Genomic DNA, 23104 nt, shown 5'->3' on the forward strand with positions numbered 1-23104 from the left:
TTTCAAATGTATTTTCATGAAACTAGTGCAGTGCAAACAGCTCAAAATAGGAATGAAGTGTTTGAGAAGGATGTGGCTAATGAGTACATAGTACACTGATGGTTTGAGAAGTTCTGTTCCAGTGATTTTAATATATATATATTAAATATATATATTTATTATATATATAAATATATTTAATATATATAAATATATATTAAATATATATTTATATTATATATATATAAAATATATATATATATATTTTTTTTTTTTAGAGAAAGAGGGCAGCGCCTGTGGCTCAAAGGAGTAGGGCGCTGGCCCCATATACTGGAGGTGGCGGGTTCAAACCCAGCCCCCGTCAAAAACTGCAAAAAAAAAAAAAAGGTCTCACTCTGTTGCCCCAGGCTAGACTGCCATGGTGTCATTAGAGCTCACAGCAACCTCAAACTCCTGGGTTCAAGCAATCCTCTTGCCCCAGCCTCCTGAGTAGCTGGGACTATTAGGCATCTACCACAAGTGCTCGGCTACTCTATTTTTCATTATTTTTAGTAGAGGCAGAGTCTCACTCTTGCTCAGGCTGGTCTCAAACTCCTAGCTCAAGCAATCCACCTGCCTTGGCCTCCCAAGAGTGCTAGCATTACAGGTGTGGGCCACCATGCCTGACCTGATTTTAATCTTGAAAATAAGCCACATGGGCATCCCGAGGCCAAGCTACATCCTGAAAGCTGTAATGGAAGCAAATGCATCCCAGCCTACATGTGAATTAGCAGCAAGATTGGACATTACTATTCTAACAATATTGGACCATTTGAAACAAATTAGCATGGTAAATAAGCTGGATAGATGGGCTCTGCATGAATTAAATGAGCGTCAGAAGAGAAATCATCTCAAAGCTTGCCTTTCTTTGTTGTCACAACATAAAACCAAGCCATTCTATATCATATTGTTATGTGTGATGAAAAATGGATTCTTTTGGACATTTGCAAGTGTTTGGTGCAATGGTTGGATAAAGATGAAACGCCAAAACACAGTCGAAAACCAAACAGTCAGCAAAGAAAACTAATGATGTGTGTTTGGTGGTCCTGTGCTGGTATTATCCACTACAGCTTCATGAAACCTACTCAGTCGATTACAGCAGATGTCTACTGCAACCAACTGCACAACACAATAGGATGCTTACAATTACCAGCCGAGAATGGTCAATAAAGATAGGCCAAGACAACGCTGGCCAATGCTGCTCAAACTATAAAAGCTGGATTTGAAAACTCTCTGTCACCCACTGTATCACCAGAACTTGCATCAACTATCTACTACTTCTTCCAGGCTTTGGACCACTTCTTGCAAGGAAAAATATTCAATTTACAACAATCTTTGGAAAATGCTTTTTGCAATGTCACTGCCACTTGTTCTCCAGGCTTCTTCACTGCTGGCATAGACAAGCTACTGTTAAGATGGCAAAACTATGTCGATTAGGGGCATACTTAGATTATATATGCTGCTTTTCTTTGAGAGATAACAAACTAAACTTTTGATCTGAAATTTGACATTTCATATTTAAAGACCTAATAGTAAGTAAATTACATGTTAAAAATAAGTGCTATGGAAAAAACTTGTTCAGCTAAAGGTAGACTGGGAGTACATGTGTGAGAAGGGGAAAGCAGGTCGGAATTTAGAATGGGATAGGCAGAGCAGGTCTGATTCAGAAAGTAACACAGGAGCAGACTCAAAGGAGGAAAACAGTCTTTTAGCTATCTGGGGAAAGAGAGAGAACTGTCAGTGCAAATCTCTAATCCATCCATGTGTGTACACTGTGAGCTAAGAACTGGCAGTGTGATGGGAGTAGAGCAAATCGAATAGGAGTTGCAGGTGAGTTAGGGAGGACATAGGGAGTCAGCGTCTCTTAGGACCTTGTAAGCAATTGCAAGGACTTAACAAATGAAAAACAAACAGCCCCTGCCTCTTACCAAAAAATAAATACATAAATAAAATAAAATAAGATAAAATAAAATTTAAGAGTCTTTGTACTTGAGACTCATGTATTTATCTGTATAACTGGGCCTTTTACTAAGAGCTTTGTAAAGCCAATGAGTAGAACACAGGAAGAACCTTGCAGGCTATTGCTCTGTCCTCTACAAAAGGAAAAGCGGAAGTAGTCTAAACTTAGGCTCGTTGCTGGGGCCTCCACCTCCCATATAGAAGACTCATTTTATAACCTAAACAACAGAGACTCAAAATATTTTTCTATCTGCTACTACTTTGCTCTCTCCCAGTTCTATTTACTCTAACTTATTTAAAACAGGGAGCTAGAATTTATATGGGTAGGCGTATTAGCTAGGCAAGCAACATTATTGTGGGGACAGGAAAATCAGATTCCCTAAAAGCCTCGAATCCTAACACACTCAGCTGAGGGAGCAGGGCAGAACAGCCGCGCTGAGACTCACCTTCAGAGAGCACACTTGTTATATAGACTCCGCGGAGGGAGGTCACATTGGTAAAGTCTGTCTCTCCACCTGTGGTGGTGTAGAGATGTCGGTCCAAAGACTTGGAATATACAATGCCTCGATCATCTGAGGTAAAGATTGTGCCAAATCCAGTATCTGAAATAGGCAAACAAACAAAAACACTAAGTCTTGGTAGGAAACAGAGAGAAACAATAGTCTAACAATAGTCTGACTGAAGCCAGTTGTCTCTATTCATGATGAAGACTCAGCCCTGATTATTAAGCAAGGTTTGGAACCCAAGATTTTCCTGCCTGTCTTTAATTCTAGTACCCAACTTAGTGCTTAGAGTACGGCAGATGTAAGTTTGCTAAATGAATTAATCAGATGCTACAAAAAAGCTCTTTTCAGTTATATTTTTGTGGCACAGGCACTGTATTTGGATTCATATTTTATACATCTCTAAATCTTTGTACTCTAGCAAAAATACTTCTCAGACTACCTGTGATGAAGGATCATTCTTTTATTTTCAATGTGTCATAAACCGATGCTTTTGTAAAATATTATAAAAACTAATCACTAGAAAAATGAAATGAAGAGACACAAAATATAAGTTCCAAAATTATTTCATTAGATGGCTAAAAGAGTTTCCCAACTCTTGCTCTCCATGGTTGTACTTGTTAAGAGAGAGTTTGCAAATCAGTACCAGTCTTCCAAAACTGTTCGTTGAGCAGCTCTCTGTTCTGTAACACTTGAACATGCTTTACATAAACTATGTGCGTGTACCAAAACAAGTGGCCTTTTAAACAGGAGCTATATATCTCTAGGATGGAGTAATCTGTAGGACACTAATACACTAATAATTTTTAGGGGTAAGAGGAAAAATCAACATGTAAAAAAAGAAAGCTATTCAAAGTAGGGCTCAAAGCTTACATCTCTGTGCATTTAAAAGTGAACCACTAAAGGCTAGGCACGGTGGCTCACGCCTGTAATCTTAGCACTTGGGAGGCCGAAGCGGGTGGATTGCCAGAGCTCATGAGTTCGAGACCAGCCTGAGCAAGAGTGAAACACTAGTGCCTAAAAAATAGCTGGGCATTGTGGCAGGTGACTGTAGTCCCAGCTACTTGGAAGGCTAAGGCAAAAGGATCGCTTAAACCCAGGAGTTTGAGGTTGCTGTGAGCTATGATGCCATAGCACTCTACCCAGGGTGACCAAGTGAGAGACATTGTCTCAAAAGAAAAGAGTGAGCCACTAAAAAGCTCTTACCTCCAGGTTCATCTACATGCATGAACACCATGTCATCATTAGCTGCCAGAATAGAATAGAACTGTTCCTGCCCCACAGAGGGGAGCTGGGCCATGCTCCAGGTATCCCCTTGATCTGTTGATACATGGATCCTTCTTGTTGTATCCTAGAACAAATGCCAATATTTTCTTTTTAATTTTCTGCCAAGATGCCATGTTCAGAGATAAGAACAGGAACATTTTACATAATTATTGCCATTCATTTCCCCTCTGGGTACAATTGCTATAAATGAAAGGTCATAGTATTAATTACCAAAGCTATTTCTTTTTTTTTTTTTTTTTGTAGAGACAGAGTTTCACTTTATGGCCCTCGGTAGAGTGCCGTGGCCTCACACAGCTCACAGCAACCTCCAACTCCTGGGCTTAAGCGATTCTCTTGCCTCAGCCTCCCGAGTAGCTGGGACTACAGGCACCCGCCACAACGCCCAGCTATTTTTTGGTTGCAGTTTGGCTGGGGCTGGGTTTGAACCCGTCACCCTCGGTATATGGGGCCGGCGCCTTACCGACTGAGCCACAGGTGCCGCCCTACCAAAGCTATTTCTAATCGCTAGCAAAGTTCCAGGCAATGTACTTTTTTTTTTTTTAATTTTGAGTAAGCATGAGGGTACATACAATTAGGTTACATTATTTGTGTCTGTAAGGTAAAGTCAAAAGTCTGCATTGCAGGCTCACGGCCTACAGCATAGTGGTTATAGCATCGGCCATATGCACTGAGGCTGGTGGGTTCGAACCCAGCTCGGGCTAGCTAAACGACAATGACAACTGCAACAAAAAAAAGGCAAGCATTGTGTTTTTTGTTTTGTTTTGTTTTGTTTTTGTAGAGACAGAGTCTCACTTTACCGCCCTCAGTAGAGTGCCATCGCGTCACACGGCTGACAGCAACCTCCAGCTCTTGGGCTTACATGATTCTCTTGCCTCAGCCTCCCGAGTAGCTGGGACTACAGGCGCCCGCCACAACACCCGGCTATTTAAAAGCCAAGCATTGTGGCCGGCACCTGTAGTCCCAGCTACTCTGGAGGCTGAGGCAAGAGAATCTCTCAAGTCCGAGAGTCTGAGGTTGCTGTGAGCTGTGACGCCACAGCACTCTACTGAGGGCAACATAGTGAGGCTCTGTCTCAAAAACAAACAAAAAAAAAAGTCTGAATTGTAGTTGAGTCCTTCACCTAGGGAGTGTGCCATATATGTAAGGGTATACCCTTACACTGTACTCATTAGGTGGGAACTTCCCAAGCCCACTCCTCCCCATTCTTGAATTTAATTGTGTTTTGCTCTCTTGTGGGCCTGTATTCATCTACTATTTTCAGATTAGTACTGAATACACGGGATGCCTGTTTTTCCACTCTTGAGATACTTTACTTAGGAGAATGTTCTCCAACTCCATCCAGGTAAATACTAACGATGTTAAAGTTTCCATCTTTTAATGGCTAAATAATATCCGTGGTATACATATACCATGTTTATCAATTCATCCATGGTTGATGGGCACTCATGCTCTTTCCACATCTTTGCAAGTGTGAACTGAGCTGCTATAAACATTTGAGTGCAAATGACCCTTGATAAAATGATTTTTTTCTTCTGGGTAGATGCCTAGTAATGGGATTCCAGGATCAAATGGGAGGTCTAATTTGAGCTCTGTGAGGATTCTCCATACTTCCATAGTTTGCGGTCCCACCCGCAGTATAAAGTGTGTCTTTCTCTTCACATCCACACCAGCATCTGCAGCTTTGAGACTTTGTGATATGGGCCATTTTCAATGGGGATTAGGTGATATCTCAGGGTGGTTTTGATTTGCATTTCTCTGATGATTAGGGACGATGAATATATTTTCAAATGTTTGTTAGCCATTCATCTGTCTTTTGGGGAAAAGGTTCTGTTCATGTCACTTGCCCATTGATTGATGGGATTGTTTGCTTTTTCCTTGTTGATTTGCTTGAGTTCTTTGTATATTCTGGTCACTAGTTCTTTGTCGAATTGTTAACATGTGAACCTCTTCTCCCATTCTGAAGAGTGTCTATTTACTTTGTTGATTGTGTCCTCAGCTGTGAGAAGCTTTTAAACCTGGTCAGGTCTCATTTATTTATTTTTGTTCTTGCTGCTGTCGCCAATGGGGTCTTCTCCATGAATTCTTTCCCAAGACATACAAAACATAAAGTTTTTCCCACACTTTCCTCTAGGGTTTTTGTTGTTTGTCTTGGATTTAAATTTTTTTATCCAGCATGAGTTAATTTTTGTAAATGGTGAGAGATGCAGGTCAGTTTCAGTCTTTTACAGGTGGCTAACCAGTTCTTCCAGCACTACTTATTAAATAGGCATTCTTTTATCCAGTGTATGCTTTGGTTTGGTTTGGTTTGTCCAAGATCAGATGGTGATATGAGGCTGGTTTCATCTCTAGGGTCTCAATTCTGAGATCTATGTCTTTATTTTTATGCCAGTACCATGCTATCTTGATCACTATAGACTTGTAGTATAACCTGAAATCTAGTAATGTGATGCTTTTAAGATTTGTTTTTATTTCACAAAATTGCATAGGCTATTCGGGCATTTTTTCTGGTTCCATATAAATCAAATAATTATTTTTTCAAGTTCTTCAGAATATAATGGTGATGTTTTAATGGGAGCTGCAGTAAATCTCTAGATCACTTTGGGTAATATAGACATTTTAACATTAGTGATTCTTCTCAGACATGAGCATGGACTATTTATCATTTGTCAATATCTTCCTGTTATTTCTTTTCTCAGGGTGTCATAGTTCTCTCTGTATAGCTTCTTCACATCCTAGGTATTTTATTTTCCTTGAAGCTACTGAGAAGAGTACTGTGACTTTGATTTGGTACTCAGCTTGACTGTTACAGACATATATGAAGGCTACTGATTAGTGGACATTGATTTTATATTTCAAGATGTTACTGTATTTCTTTTTCTTTTTTTTTTTTTGTTGGCCAGGGCTGGGCTTGAACCTGCCACCTCCGGCATATGGGACGGGCGCCCTACTCCTTTGAGCCACAGGCGCTGCCTGTTACTGCATTTCTTGATCACTTCCAGGGGTTTCGTGGTTGACTCTCTGGGGTTTTCTACGTATAAGATCATTTCATCAACAAAGAATGAAAGTTTGACCTCCTGTGTCCCCATGTGTATACATACTCTTGATATCTTTCTCTTGCCTGATCTTACTGGCTAGGACTTCCAGCCAGGCAATGTACTTCTTCATCCTGGCGTAGTCCTATAAGATGGTATCCTCCAATCTCTGATATTCAGGAGACCTAAGGCTCTGATGGGACCATAATTAAGTTGGCTTTGTAGCCATTCACACTTGTACACTTGGTCAGGTTAATTCTTAAAATGATGATTGTGCATAAAAGTTTAGTCCCTTTGAGACAGTCCTGGCATTATCCAAATATTTAAATAACTAAGGTTCTAGACAATGGAGATGAAACCGATGCTTGGGAGGTCACAAGAGAAGTGAAGATGACTCCATTTTAAGGAAGTCTCTCAGAATAGTCATACTGAAGGGAACATGCATGGGCTAGAAGGGGGCCAAGAAGGGTCAGAAATTACTAGAAGGAAGCAGATCAGGGAGTATTTGGCTTATAAAAGGAGTCTGTTAAGAAGACAATTAAAACTTACTCTCGATAAGTAGCTTAAAATAGTTACTAGACACAGTCATCAGGGCATGAGAATTGATCTTAGGGCTTCCTTAGGTTAAATATTCTTTAAAGTTCAATGATAAATACATTTAAATTCTTTAACTTATACTAAGATGTCTAATTACTTTTAATCTTATTGTTATAGGTAGAAACTAGAGTTCAAAAGCACATAGAATTTTAATTTTGTAGGTAGTATAGCATAGGCCACAAAGAGGGTACCTCTGGAATGTGGTGGTCTGGTTTATACCAGTTTTCCACCACTGGGTTACTCAATTTCCTCCCCTATAAAATCAAGATAACAGTATTACGCTTGTTGGGTTGCCGGGAGGATCATTACAAAATGTTCTGAGAGTTATCTGTGCTTACCGTTTCTGCTTCCCCATCTCCAGTTCTCTCTGGAGAAGCTACTCCCATCAGCCTTTAACTTCACCGCTCCAATGCAAGGTTGAGGTCACCAACAATCTAGCCTTTGCCAGCTCCTGTGGGTAATTCTCAGAACTCATCTAACTCAACATCTGAATTGAATTTAACGGAGCTTATCCCAGCCTGGTCCTGCTTTCTGCCTCCCGCACTGGTTCCTCACTCTCATCTTCTTTGCTGGATTCTTCTCTTCCCAACTCTTCAGTGTTGGGGTGTTCGGGGCTTGCTTGGTCCTCCCACCCCTTCTCCACCTCCTCATTTCTCCACAAGATACTATCTAGTCACAAGGCTTCAAACACCATATAGGTTTGGGAAATGCATATACCCAAATGCTCGTCTTACATTTCCATTTGGATACCTAACAGGTATCTCACAGCTAAAACTGACTTCTTGATTTTGCTCCCACAAACTGTCCCTCCTATAGTATTGGTCACCTCAGAATATGACAGGTACTCAGGACAAAGTCTCTAAAGCAGTGGTTCTCAACCTTCCTAATGCTGTGAGACCCTTTAATACAGTTCCTGTGGGTCATGACCCACAGGTTGAGAACCACTGCTCTAAAGGAACCCTTGATTTCGCTTATCTTGTCACACCCACATTTAATCCATCAGCAAGTCCTATTAGCAATACATTTAAAGATACATCCACAGGCTCACCATTTCTCCCCCCCGCTCCACTGCTAACAGCTTGGCCAAGCTACCACCTCTTTTTCTTGGACCACTGTGAGAGTCCCCAGCTGCTCTCATTGCTTCCATGTGTGTTCCTGGAAGGCTATTCTGTGCACATCTATTCTGTCAAAACAGAAGCCAAATCCCATCATTCCCCCGCTCACAACCTCACATCTCCCCAACATATGAAGAGCAAAAGCCAAAGTCCTAATTGTGACCTAGAAAGGCCCTAAGAGGTCTGGCTGCTGACTCCCTCTCTGGCCTCACTTCTGACCACTCCTGTCTGTGTTCCCGCCACGCTATCCTTCCCTTTTCTTCAACGGGCTGAGTGTGCTCCATCCTGAAGCTCTCCAGTGCTTGCCGTATCCTCACCCTCCTCTCCTCCTACACTGGTCTCAGAGAGCGCACTCAAACCATCCCTTCCAAAAGACCACTGCTCTGATTCCTGCCACTTTCTACTTCCTTCCTCTTTAGATTTCTTCACAGCTTTAATATTATTTATTACTTCCCTCCTTGAATATAAGCTCTGAGAGGGGGAATGTATCTATTTGGTTCACAGCTATGTTCTTAGGCTCTGAATAGTTACCCATTTAAATTTTTATTATTATTGAAGAATGAGCACAAGTACATTGCCTTTTTCAGATGTCCACATTTGAGGAAAGTCCAAACACTGAGTCAACATATCCCATAAAAGATATAGGAAGTGCAGAATGGTCTGTCACAGTCGATCGGCCTCCGCAGAAAGAATCACACCCTCAAACCTTACAATGATATTAAATTTTGCAAGAGACAAGAAACTCTGACAGTACTGGGTAGTACAAGGGATCTATATAAGACATATACGTGTATTCACAGAAATGCCAGGCTCCAAAGCAAGAGGTAAATATCTACCTTATCAGCCATCACAGAGGCAAAAAGGAAACGTCCCCCAAGACCAAATGAGTAGATTTTCACGCCAATAGTTTTGAAGCTTTTTCCCAAGTCTGAAGTTCTCCGTAATTCCAGAGCCCCAAGGTCAGCTTCTTAAACAAGACAAAATATTAATTAAAACTCCACTTACTCATGAGCCTAGTTCAAAACAGCTGCTTAACAATTGTTCTTAATTTTATAGCTAAAGTATTTTTAATCCTATGCATGGTGATAAAAGGATAATATAAATGTGATATAGCATTAGTTATAGGGAATTCACAGTTGAGTTTTATATTGTGAAGTTTTCTTTTCTTTTTTTTTTTTTTTCTGAGACAGAGTCTTACTCAGTCACCCAGGGTAGAGTGCCATGATGTCACAGCAACCTCAAACTCTTGGGCTCCAGCGATCATCTTGTGCTCAGCCTTTGCGTAGCTGGGATTACAGGTGCCCACCATAATGCCTGGCTAGTTTTTCTATTTTTAGTTGAGACAGGGTCTTGCTTTGCTCAGGCTGGTCTTGAACTCCTGAGCTCAAGCAATCCACCTGCTTTGGTCTCCCAGCGGGCTAGGATTACAGGCGTGAGCCACTGCACCCAGGCTTCATGCTGTGGAGTTTTATGTTGGATGGAAAGACAGAGTTTACTGAATTCTAGTATAGGTGCATAAAAATATCATAGGCACAACTTACTCCTGCCTTACTTCCTTCATGGCACAGTTCAAAATTATTTTTTCTTTTTCTTTTCTTTTAGAGATAGGGTCTCACTTTGTTGCCCAGGCCGGATTTGAACTACTGGACTCAAGCAGTCTTCCTGCCTCAGCCTCCTGAGTAGCTGGCATTATAGGCATGTGTCACTGCACCTGGCTCTCATTCTAAGTTGTCTTGTTTGAGTTCTGGTTTTCTTGTTTAAAATCCAATACCCTGACCTGAATTTATGTCTTATGAGAGAAGGACTTGGGGGTTTCATTCTCTCCATCTTTAGAACAGTGTTTAGCATAGAGCAGGTGCTCAAATGTTTGCTGAATGAATTTTGAAAATAATGAAAGATTTTGCTTTTTGCTTTGAAACTGTACCACAGATTATAAATCCACTGGCTTCTGCCAATAAACACATAACCCATGCTTTCTTGCAGAAATCACTATGTATTTTAATTTGCTATTATTTATTGCCTAATATTTGTTTTATATACACTGCTAAAATTAAGAATATTGCCTCTATGTATAGCATACCTTTTATTTGATTTGTGTACAGTGCAATAATTTGGTTGTCCTTCCAAGATTTTAAAAATCATTATCGACTTTATTTAGCTATTAAAATTTCAAGAGAATAAAAGGATCTTTTATGTTTCTACTTCACTTCACACAACATAGAACACTGTACCATAATGGCCACAAGACGCTCTTTTCTAGGACTAAATATACTTACTGCAAGAGCCATTCACATAGGTGGTAAAAAAGATGGTGTTTTCTGATCCCCTACAATGAGGCAAAAACAGGGAAAAAGAAAAAGTTTAACACCGCTAACAGATTGTGTCCATGTTTGTCACAAAGCTCCTGGCAAGTCTAATGAGCACCATCCACAGGCAGTGGTTCTGTGCTCCACTCAGGTGCTGTGCTCTGGTGCTTCCACGGCCGGTCAGTCCAGCTCCCCTTGGCCTGGCTCCATGCATTTTCCCACTACTTCTTCCTGCCAGTCATACTGGTCTACTCACTTTCCAGATTTGCCCCTTATATTTGCTCAGACTGTTTCCTCCTTTAAATGCTTTTCTCTCATGTAACCAAATCTTACGCTCCAGCTTAAAATCTAGGTCTTCCCCATAGCTGTCCCTGTCACTCCAGCTGGAAGGCTTCTTTGCTGCAAAGTTCTAGAAGAGTGGTTCTTTTTTACTTTTTGTTTTCATTATTATTTTTTATTATTTCTTCAAAGATACCCTCAGCTGGGTAAACAACAAAAATTTAAGTCATCATTGTGTAGAGCAGTGATTCTTAACCAGGGCGATTCTGCCTCCCAGGGGACATGTGACACTGAAGACAATTTTTGTTGTCACAACTGGAGCAAGGGGGGCAAGGGTTGTTACTAGCATGGAAGGGGTACAAGCCAGGGGTGCTGCCAGGCTTCTTGCGGTGCATAGATGACCTCCCACAAGAAAGAACTACCTGGCCCCACGTGTCATGTCGTTAGAGCTGATGTTGAGAAACCCTGTTCCAGAGCACTGTGCCATTCTACACAGCACTTAGCACTCACTTCTCTCCTATTTTCAATTTTAATTACATACTATGTGCCTTATCCCTCCTACTATGCTAATTGGCTTCTCAAGGCAGGTACTAAGTTTTGGGCTTTATTGTTTCCCCCCAGAATCCAGTTCAATGTTTTATATGAGCTAAATAATTTAGTTCTTTCATCTCAAATAGACAACTAGGTCAGTCGCTGAATTATTTAAAATGTAACTTGGAAAGGGAGTTTGCAGGGAGCTAGATTCAGATTCTGATGGTCCTTATAGATTACTAGCAGCAAAAGCTGCAGGGCTTGAGCATGTTCTTTTAGGATTTAAGATTATAAACACTTATCAGCAGTCAAGCAAAAAAACATATTACTAAAGTAAAACACTCTACATAGGATAGAAAAGGAAATACCATTTTAAAATAATTTTTCAGCTTTGAAAATAAATTTTAATGATCAAAATTACTATAATCTTACTTAAACATGCCCTACATATTTTAGGGCCATCGGGAGTAAAACAATTTATTAATAACTTTGTTATCTTAAAAATCCCTTCCTGATAAGAGCTTATAAGGTACAAACACAATTCATAAAATAAAAGCAAATGTGGCATGTTGCACTGGTGCTGTGAAAACCTCATCACCTCATTACATGAGCATTTCCGGAAAAGGCCCATTTAATTTAAGCAACACATTTAATATTTTAATTAATTTTGGTAGACATGTTTCAAATCTGTACCACACACTTTCCTGATTCCCTAAGTAGAGTACATTTTAAACTCTTTCTTGCTATTATGAGTCCTCATCATGAACATCAACCATATCAAACTGTAATAAAGTGTTCCCATTAGAAGTCACTGAGGTGTGTGTACTTTCTTGGTCTAGCATTAAATGATTTCACACTGTTACACACCCTCTTAAGTTCTTGTCTATAGGGCTGCCTCCTTCCAGCTCTCAGGCTGTAGTTCTAATGCTGTCACATGCTTACTGCTAGCAGCTACATATCCCAACCCTGGAAGCAATCTGCTATAAACTGGGAAATCAGATTAAATTTGTTGAAATTTATTTCAACAGCTGCACCAAGGTTTAAATGATGATAAATAAATTTATTTGTCAAATAAAAAGAAGAAAGAAGCTCTAAACAAGGGTCTGAGTCTAACTAAATTTTGGAGGCATGAAGGCTCTTAATTCTCCCACATTTCCCAAATAAACCTCCTTGCACAGATGGAAAAAACTAAAACCCAGAGAGGATAAGCCACTGACTAGCAGCAGAGTGAGGCTGGAACAAAGGTGACGTGACTCCTGAGGAAGAGCTCCCTCCACTGCACCATCTCTAAGAAGGCACCCGGTGGGGCCAAGGCATCCCACCGAGAGAAGTGAATGAGTTTTGGTGCACAGACAGTGTGACTCTGGGAGTCTGGAAGCTCTTTCAGCTTTCTTCCTGGTTCCATGTTCTACCTAACTGAAATGGATCTCTAGACAAGGGAATATAAATCTGGGCACAGAAAAGTCTTTAAATCCCCAAATTAAAGCTGTATTTTATTATATTCCAACTGATGTCACCATTCATGGAAAATAAACCTTTTGTGGGCAGCAGCGACTCCATTGCATGCCTTGTTTTATACTTTATATTCCAACATTTAGTGAGACTAAGTCTTCTTTTCCAGCAGAATTAGAAGCTCCTCCAGGTCGAGGTCTGTGTCATACTCCTCTCTGGTATCCCTTACGGCACCCTGAAGAGTACTTGGCACATAGTAAGTGCTCAATATTTATTCACATGATTTTTGGCAGCACTATCAGGAAAGGTTTAGGGCTCTGCACAGATGGAGTCTTCTGTTACTCACCATTTGGCCAAACATACTGCTTTGTGGATTTCTTCCCATTTTCCCCCAAAATTCTTGGACACCCACAGGCCATTCTGAAAGATTATAAATGACTTATCAAAATTCCAGCTTTATTCTGTGCAGCTGCTTGTACGACCTTTAATAATTCTTATCCAATCATTCAGGACAGTAAAACACACACTGAAGTTCCATCAGAACTGCCTGAGCTCTATAAACACACACACGGTTTATCTGAGGCCCTTTGGGGTCTGGGGATTTCAGAATAACAAATGCATATGAAGTGCCTACTATGTGCCAGGCGCTGTACCAGACGTTGCACTGGGGATACAAAGATGAATAAGACACACCCCCTTCTCTCAAGGAGCTCAGTTTAACAAAGGACATAGATAAGAAGGAAGTTTCACACAATGCAGTGTTATGGAAACACGGTCTAGCGCAGACACGGGGACACGAGGGCCACGGCATCACAGACGGTTTTCCTGAAGAAGACAGCTGCGCCAAGGTTTAAATGATGAGCAGTGTGACCAAAATAAGGCGAGCAGGGAGATGAGGTGTCACTGCACACAGACAGACCAGAGCTAGCAAAGGCAGGGGTAAGAAGGTGCCGCAGTGTGTGCGGGGAGCCAAAGCCACTGGACACTGATGGAGCACACATTCCAAGCTGAGCAAATGACGAGGGAGAGCCAGGGAGAGAGGCGAGGGCAAGCTCATGGAGAGCCTTCCTTCTATGCCATGCTGAGGAGTCTGGGTTTTATTGTCTATCAGGGACTCTGAGGAGGAAGGTATTCTCAGCAGGAGAATGGCATAGTCACTTTCACTTTCTTAGGTAGAATACTTAGACGAGAAGGGGGAAGATGAGTTCTGAGGTCCTGAACCTGTTCATGAGAAACAGGTCCTTCAAGAATTTAGAAGCCAGAATAGCAGAACTGGATGATTTTTCTGGTGAGGCAGAACGAGAGGAGGGGTGGTGTGTGTGTGTAAGTCAGTCCCTCTGGATTTCTGGCTGGGGTATGGGATGCGTTGTGGTACCATTAACTAGTATAAAGATTAAGGAAAGAAGAGCATGCCTGAGAGAAGAGCAGGCAAATAGCTTAACTTTAGACTGATTTGAGATGTTCTTGAGATATCCAGCTAGAGATACCCAGGGGGCAAGAGGATAGTAATTTGATACTTAGGAAAAAGCCAGATAGAGATAAGGATTGGAGAATCTTACATGTAAGTGGTGGTTAAATGCTAAGAGAGGAAGAGATTGCCCAGAGTGAAATGGACAGTAGGCATTTAAGGGTAGGTTGAAAGGAGTTTAACAAAGAGACCAAGAAGGAATGGCCAGAAAAGCAGAAGAACCAAAGAGAATGAAGTTACAGGAGCCAAGCACATGGAGGTTCCCAAAGAAGGGATGGCCAATATTTGGAAATGTAGCAGAAACTTAAAAAGGTAAAGACCGACAACATCAATTACACTGGCAAAAGGGCTTACTGAGCTCAGCTTTAGTGGAGCTGGGACAGAGACGTCCTGGTACAGCTGAAATTAACTGGGGATGATCCAGGCAGAATTTACCTTCAGCATCCCTAACCTCAATCACCATCCTCCTTCAACTTTTCCTTCTCTGGTCATATTCACCTCCCAGCATTTCTAGTTTTCCCAATTCTACTTATAAAGCCAAGCAAAGGTCTGATACCACTTATGTGTACTTTAGTACAAATAGGTGTATCTTCCCCAGCCCTATTTTTTTTTTTTTTTTTTGTAGAGACAGAGTCTCACTTTATGGCCCTCAGTAGAGTGCCATGGCATCACACAGCTCACAGCAACCTCCAACTCCTGGGCCTAAGCGATTCTCTTGCCTCAGCCTCCCAAGTAGCTGGGACTACAGGCGCCCGCCACAACGCCCAGCTATTTTTTGGTTGCAATTCAGCCGGGGCCGGGTTTGAACCCGCCACCCTCGGTATATGGGGCCGGCGCCTTACCGACTGAGCCACAGGCGCCACCCCTATTTTTTTTTTTTATTGCAGTTTGTCTGGGGCCGGGTTTGAATCCACCACCCTCGGTATATGGGGCCGGCGCCCTACTCACTGAAACACAGGCGCAGCCCTCCCCAGCCCTATTATTTGTACTTCAAAGTTACCCTTAATTGGAAGAAATTTCAGGTATAAAAGCAGAATGTACCTGTCTCTTCCTGAGAACAGCTCTGTTTTAATAACCTCAAGATACTTAGTAATGGAGATGATGCGGCAGAAGAGATTTGTGGCCCTATCCACCCCTGTGGAGGTCTCTCCGTTCCCTCGCAGGGCCTTTAGCTTAAGCTGCTGGAGGCCAATTTCCAGAAATTGCTGTTCTGAGATCTGAAGCCTACCCCCAGCAAGCTAGTTTCCTTCCTCTGGCCCCCACTGCCTGAACATAGATCTGACCCTCCTGGAGCTCCCCTCAGCACTGTCTCTGCTCAGGCACCTCCTCACAGAAGGCGCAGACCTACGCTTCTCTTTTAGGGCCTTTTACCCTCTCTCGGCAAAATCCTTGCTCAGCCTGACTGGTCCACAGCTGACAATCTTGTTTCTGTCCCCAGTCAGTCAGTACAGCAACAGCTCTCCAACTTCAGTGTGCACACTCAGTTGGGGAGCTTGTTAAAAATACTAGCCACCCTGCAACCAAAAGACATTGATTTATTCTATCTTGGGTGGGGCCTAGGGATGTGCACCTTAAACTAGTTCCTCAGGTGCTTCTGATACCACACTCGGCTGCCCACACTCTAAGATGAGAGAGAGCCATATAAACATAAAAGTATAATTAGACTAGTACAGTCTAGCAACTCAGCCATTTTGGGCCCTTAACATCCACAATAAAGCAGACTGGTCCTCCAGGAAATGAAAAGTGCTCCTCAGGGGACTCTCAGAAGACAGGTGGAAGGGTTAGGGAGAGACACTAGTTTCTGAGGAAAGTATAGGAACGTGGTGGAGTGCTGGGATTGGAAACTTTGGGTATTAATACACGAGTGTCAAAGACAGAAATCAATATGCTTTGTAAACTGGGAAACTAACAAAAAAGAAATTATAAAGATGTGGTTTGGTTTTAGGAAAGGAACAATAAAGATATTAGGAATTTGACAATTTATGCTGGTCCCCTGTGGCACAAAAATGATTACATTAAACTGTTTTCTAGTTCATTACTCCAAAAGCACATAATAGTCACTTAAGTTATGACAACTAGACATTACACTTACCTGGAGTACGTAGCACACGGAACCTGTGTCCTTTACTAACTAGGGAAAAAAAGGCAAACATACATACTCCATGGCATAAGGAGACACTAGAAAGAAGTCTAATATGTAAGAATTACCAGCAGGGCCCTTCTAAGATGGTATATTTTTGAGACTGTAGAATACAAAGGTAAGGCGAGTTCCTCAACTAGACTTACTTCAGTGCTGAGGGCTAAAAGATAATCAGAATTCTGAGGATTATACATCATCTGCGTGAGAAGATGAAAAGGGAGGTCGGTCTGAACAAAGTTCTTTGCAAAATCTGATGATCTGAAGATTCTTCCTCCACTACTTCCTCCAGACACCTCTGCAGTTAATATCACCTGATCAGGAAGAGAAGACATTAGACGTAGGATATAATACCATAAACACACAGGAAAGTCTTGCACCATTTTCACCAGACATTAGCTAAGGAAATTTTAGTCCCAGAAATAAAAAGAAGTATAAAAACAGATTAACTGCTTCACTCTACCACTCTACTCTTATTCTGTTAAAAAATAACATCCTGAATTGAGCCATTGCATCATCCCTGTGAGTCTGAGCTTGGTCAGTTTTGAGATTAGTCAGTTTCCCAAAATACTAAAATGCTGTTTTAGGGACACTGTTAATGCTAAACAACTGTCTCATAATTATGAAGCGTTTTGCTGCATCTTGGGCAGGGGCTAAAAAAAAGAAATCTGTGTGCTGAATTCCATTCTGAAGGAATATCAGTATTTAATTATGTTTAATTTTTAAATATAACAACAATAAATTAAAATACATTACCATGTACCACTGGATCATTCCAATACTAATATCTAACAGCCCTGCCTGCTGTATCAAGTACAAAACGTATGAAACATCGAGTCTCACCTTTCCTGAGTTCTCAGGACCAATAGCCATGCCAAATTCAGTTCGAATGAAGGTGTTATTGATGAGATTTGTAATATCCTTAAAGTTCTTTCCATAATCCTCACTAAAGAAAAAAAGGCAAATTTAGAGTGCAGGGGTCATGGATATTGTTGGGTTCCTAGTTGGCTTTCCTTCCCTCTTTTCCACCAACAAGGGGGCCTTATTAGTCTGATGGAAATTCTCCCCAACCCCCCAATCAGTGATGGTCAAGAATGGGGAAGTGACCCACATTGAGCCAGAGAGACAAAAGAAAAAAATTTGGGGCTTCTAGAAAGCATATTTCTTCACACTTAAGATAGACCCTTGATGACATGGTCTGTCTTCCTTTAGGCCATTCGTTCTCAATCAGGGTGTTTTTGTCCTCCAGGGAACATTTGGTAATGTCTGGAAACATTATTTTTTTTGGGGGGGGGGACACAGAATCTTACTCTGGAGACCTGACTAGAGTGCCATGGCATTATAATTCATAGCAACATCAAGTTCTTGGGCTCAAGTGATCCCCTTGCCTCAGTTTTTCTATTTTTAGTAGAGATGGGGTCTTGCTTTTGCTCAGGCTGGTCTGGAACTCCTGAGCTCAAGCGATCCACCCACCTCGGCCTCCCAGAGTGCTAGGATTACAGGTGTGAACCACCACGCCCAACCAAAACATTTGAAGAGAAGGGGTTTTGCTCTGTCACCCAGGCTAGAGTGCAGTGGCACAATCATAGTTCACTGAAGCCTGAAACTCCTAGGCTCAAACAATCCTTTTGCCTTCATCTTCTGAGTCTGAGTAGCTGAGACCACAGGTATGAGCCACCACTCCTGATCTGGAGACATTTTTTATTATCACAACTCAGGGCTGAGATGCTACTGATATCAAGTGGGTAGTGGCTAGTTATCAAATATCCTACAAAGCACAGGAATGTCCCACAATAACGAAGAATTATCTTAAGCCAAATGTTAATAGTACCAAGGTTGAGAAACCCTGACGATGTAGTATGTGAATGCAAAGCAAAAACTTGCTATCATCATTTTGTCACCATGTGAGGCCAGCTAAGGTAATAACTAAAATTTGTTGAGAAGCAGAGCCCATGACGCTAAACTGAACTGACCCTGAAGTCTGTCCTTCTTCTGTATTTAGTCAATAATTCCCTTATTACTCAAACTAGTTTAAGTTGGTATCTCTGTAAAATGCAGTCAAAAGCCGCCTAACTAATCTATTAATCCACAGTACTTATGATAAAGCTATGTATTACTCGTTAGGGGTCTTGAAGTACTTCCTCCTAGAGGTCGCCATCCCTACGCTCAAGTCTCTAATTCATGCAATACATACAATACTTCCAGGAAAACCAAACTTAATCTTAATTCTTCGGTTCTTAAAGCCTTCCTCAAAAGCTCATTCCAAAAATACCTTTTAGAGGTATTTGAATCCATGTATAAATTTTGGAAAATAAGAGGAAAATATCAGTATCTAACTCCAACAGGTTTAACACTACGTACCACTCTCTTAAAACACAATACAGAATGCTAAATCTTTTTTTTTTTTTTTTTTTTGGCCAAGGCCGGGTTTGAACCCGCTACCTCAGTATATGGGGCCAGCGCCCTACTCCTTGAGCAACAGGCGCCACCCCAGAATGCTAAATCTTAATATTCACAAATCTAAGTATCCATTAGTAAAGACCACCGCACACTGCCATATCTGTATTGCCTACAGATAAATGTAGTCTGCAAGGGTCTTCAATGATAGAATACAACCATGCACCTCACAATGATGTTTCTGTCACCAACAGATGGCATATTCAATGGTGGTCCTCTAAGATTGTGATATTGTAGTTTTACTATGCTTTTTCTTTGTTTAGATACACAAATACTTACCATCACAAGTGCTTACAATATTCAGTGGAATACATGTAGACAGGTGTGTAGCCTAGAAGCAATAGGCTATATATAGGCCGCCTAGATGTGGGTTACACCGTCCAGGTTAGTGTAAGCTCACTCTATGATAACCACACAATGACAAAACAGCCAAATGTCACATTTCTCAGAACCTATCTCCGTTGCTAAGTGACACATGACTATACAGGAATTAAAATGATGTTCAGGTTTAGGTGGCAGCTTCCACAGGTAAAGAACCCCAGAACCACAGAGCATGAGAGATGCAAGGGTCTGAGAACATCAACGAAACTGCAGAGTGATTAACTGTCTTAATCCTTAGCCCCAAACTGGAGACAACTTTTAATCATTTGTGAGGCGCTTTCCCTCAAAGGCTGGGGTCTTATTCTAATCTTGCTGGGGCTGTGACCTGGCAGTAGAGATCACATAAATGGAAGCTGGACAGGAGGGACGTGAGCACGCATGTACAGGTCTCCAATAATACACGAAAGCAAACTACATGTGTCTTTAAGTTGTTCAAATGACTCTTCCCCTTCTTTAGTGCACACACACAGAAAAACCCTAGATAAATAAAATACAGATTAGGCACCATGCAACAGATTCCTCTATCACCCTTTCTTTGGCTTTGAAGTAGGTCAAGTGCTTATCTTCCTGGCAGCTAGCCAAGAGATGTACATAAACAATTCCTAGCTCTACAGTGCGCGTATCAACAGCCCAGAAAACCTTCTAAAGGGGCCACAAAACCTTGATTATCACTAGTTTAAAAATCTTCCCTCCAGGGTGGCTGGCGCCTGTGGCTCAAGGAGTACGGCACCAGCCCAATATACCGGGGGTGGTGGGTTCAAGCCCGGCCACGGCCAAAGCTGCAAAAAAACCCCCCCAAAACTCCTCTCCTTCACAACACCCCCAGGGAACCTCTACAAACCAGTTGGCAAACCCGCTTGCTTTTTAAGAACTTGGCACAACAAACATATCCCTGCATTTCAGAAAGAGAAACCAATATGAAGGAAACAAGAAATCACCCGCCACAACACTCTGGCACTTTAGCTGGTTAAACAAGTGAAGAAAATAAAATAAACTGTTGGTGGCTTGGTGGGATTTAAGTAGGGTTCTGTCAAAGACACTTGGGCCCAGAGATAAATTTTAACATAATTTATTGGAACATACCTTTATTTTCTATCACATATGTATCAGCATATAACACACACTATGAAGAGGAAATCAATGAAACATTTTGAAATATAAATCTCTTTTTCAAATTCCACATGACAATTAACAGAGTTATGAACAGGAGACAAATGATTAGTAAACAATTAAAACCATATGCTTTAGAAACAAGTCTTTTTAATAACAACTCTACACACCACACCTAACATCCGTTCTTTCTGGTTACCAAAAACAGATACCAAAAACAGATACCACTTTCTGTTTACCAAAAACAGATACCACTATTCATGGGGTAGATATGCATAAAAATATGCACAGGTTAATAACTCAAGAAAATAACACTAAAAAATAAGTATATTGGGACTAGAGCTTGTCTTAGTCCATTTGAGTTGGCGTAACAGAGTATTGCAAACTGCATAGCTTATAACACCAGAAATTTATTTCTTATCATTCTAGAGGCTGGGAAGTCCAAGGTCAAGGTGCCGTCAGATTGGATGGCAGGTGAGGGTGTGATTCCTAGATCATGGAATGCCATCTTGTCACTGTAACCTCACATGGCAAAAGGGACAAGGGCGATCTCAGGGGTCTCTTTTATAAGAGCACTAATCCCATTTATGGGAATTCTGCTCTCATGACTTGATCACCTACCAATGACCCTTCCATCTAATACCCTCATATTGGGGGTTAGGATTTCAGCTTATGAATTTGTGGGGGACACAAACATTCAGCCTATAACATTCTTCAAATTTATGTCCTTCTCACATGCAAAATACATTAGTTATATATCCCAACAGCCTCAAAAGTCTTAACTCATTCCTGCCATCAGCTTTAAAGTCTCAGATCCCAAGTGTCATCTAAGTATCCTCTAAATCAGATATAGGTGAGACTCAAGGTACGATTCATCCTGAAGCAAACTGCTGTCCACCTATGTACTTCTGAAAGCAAACAACTTATGTGCTTCTAAAATACAATGGTGAGACAGGGACAGTACAGCCATTTCCATTCCACAAAAGAGAAACAGGAAAGAAGAAAGAGGATCCCAAGTAAGCACAAACTATAAGGCAAACTCCATGAGATGGTGAGGCTTCAGAATGATCAATACTCTGGATCAATACTCTGTCCTCCAGGCCCACTGGGTGGGGTTCCTCCTTCCAGGTGGTGGTCTTGCCCTGCAGCTTTGCCAGGCAGGAGTTGGGCCCCCAAGGTTCTGGGAGGTCCTGTACCTATTGAGTTAAGTAGAGGCCATTGGCCCATTGAAAACAAGGTGATGGTCCCTCCTTTTGAGGAGGCAGACTTGATGATCCTTGAGTTGCCTTCAGGATCATTCTTCCCTTCTTTTGAAGAATAACACATGTTTGCAGTTGGATAGCTCTGTTGGTCGTACCTGTCAAATCCAAGAAGTCTAACAGCCTTCCCTCATGCCTGCCCTTCAGTTCAAATGGGCGGTTTTCCTGCTGGGGTAGCTGATCAAGTCTAAAGTTCACATCCATACTAATCTCTTTATCAAATGGTCACTTGGCCACATCCTTGGTATTCTAATTTTTTTAATATGAATAGATTGAGAATTTTAAGAATCTTATAAGTTCTGCTTTCTTTTTGCTGAGCAATTCTGTAGTTAACTCATTTTTTTCTTCTTACATTTTACTATCAGCAGTCAGGAGGAACCAAGCTGCATCTTCAAAACTCAGCATAGAAATTGCATCAACTAAATATCCAATGTCATTGCTCACAAGTCCTACCTGCCACAAAACACTAAAACATGGACCCAATTCAGTTAAGTTCTATGCCAGTTTGTAACAAGAATTATCTTTTCTCCATTGTCCAATAACACATTTCTAGGCTTAACACCCATAGGTTATGGCTCCAGCCACATATACCAGGACTGGTGGGTTCTAGCCCAGCCCAGGCCAGCTAAACATCAATGACAACTGCAACAAAAAAGTAGCCGGGCCTTATGGTGGGCACCTGTAGTCCCAGCTACTTGGGAAGCTGAGGCAAGAGAACCGCTTAAGCCCAAGAGTTTGAGGTTGCTGTGACCTGTGACAGCACAGCACTCTACCGAGGACGATATACTGAGACTCTGTCTCAAAAAAAAAAAAAAAAAAAGCACATTTCTCATTCCTGTCTAAAACATCATAATGGCCTTTATAATCCATATTTTTCCCAACATTTTACCATGAATTACATAGGTGTTCTCTAAGAAGTTTTCTCTACCACTCTCTTCTTTTCTGGGCCCTCACCAGATTCACCTTTAAAATAGCTTTAACAGAAATCTAGGCCTTTTCCAGCACATGCCTCAAAATTCTTTCTGTCCCTACCCATTCTCTGTTTCTTTGGTTCACTTTGGCATGATTAAGTCACTACAAATTGCAACATAAAAGCAATAAAAATGATGGCAAACTCTAAAAAATAATTATGGTTTTATAGTTTTTACTAATTTGAAAGCTTACATAGTGATTGTCATTATTTGTGAATTCTGTATTTGCAAAATTTGCTTAC

General features: G+C 41.3%; 1 protein-coding gene and 1 non-coding gene across 5 annotated transcripts in view; both read right to left on the minus strand.

The window, feature by feature from the left end:
* Positions 1–23104, minus strand: part of SORT1 (sortilin 1) — a 103046-nt gene that overhangs the window by 37484 nt on the left and 42458 nt on the right. For 2 of the 4 annotated variants that reach the window (XM_053590497.1, XM_053590499.1), the window contains exons 4-10: positions 17528–17630; positions 16834–16998; positions 13426–13499; positions 10788–10837; positions 9348–9475; positions 3687–3831; positions 2424–2579 (exon numbers count right to left, since the gene is read on the minus strand). In XM_053590497.1, the coding sequence (XP_053446472.1) occupies positions 2424–2579; positions 3687–3831; positions 9348–9475; positions 10788–10837; positions 13426–13499; positions 16834–16998; positions 17528–17630 (821 nt within the window). Of the gene's footprint in view, positions 1–2423; positions 2580–3686; positions 3832–9347; positions 9479–10787; positions 10838–13425; positions 13500–16833; positions 16999–17527; positions 17631–23104 lie in introns of all 4 variants that reach the window. The other 2 variants (XM_053590496.1, XM_053590498.1) reach the window with 1 other exon arrangement.
* On the minus strand, positions 11255–11339 carry LOC128587048 (small nucleolar RNA SNORD87). The gene has a single exon (XR_008380479.1). It is a non-coding gene; the product is annotated as a small nucleolar RNA SNORD87 (small nucleolar RNA).

The sequence above is a fragment of the Nycticebus coucang genome, chromosome 5 (genome assembly GCF_027406575.1).
Source record: "Nycticebus coucang isolate mNycCou1 chromosome 5, mNycCou1.pri, whole genome shotgun sequence".
Taxonomy (NCBI): Eukaryota; Metazoa; Chordata; class Mammalia; order Primates; family Lorisidae; genus Nycticebus; species Nycticebus coucang.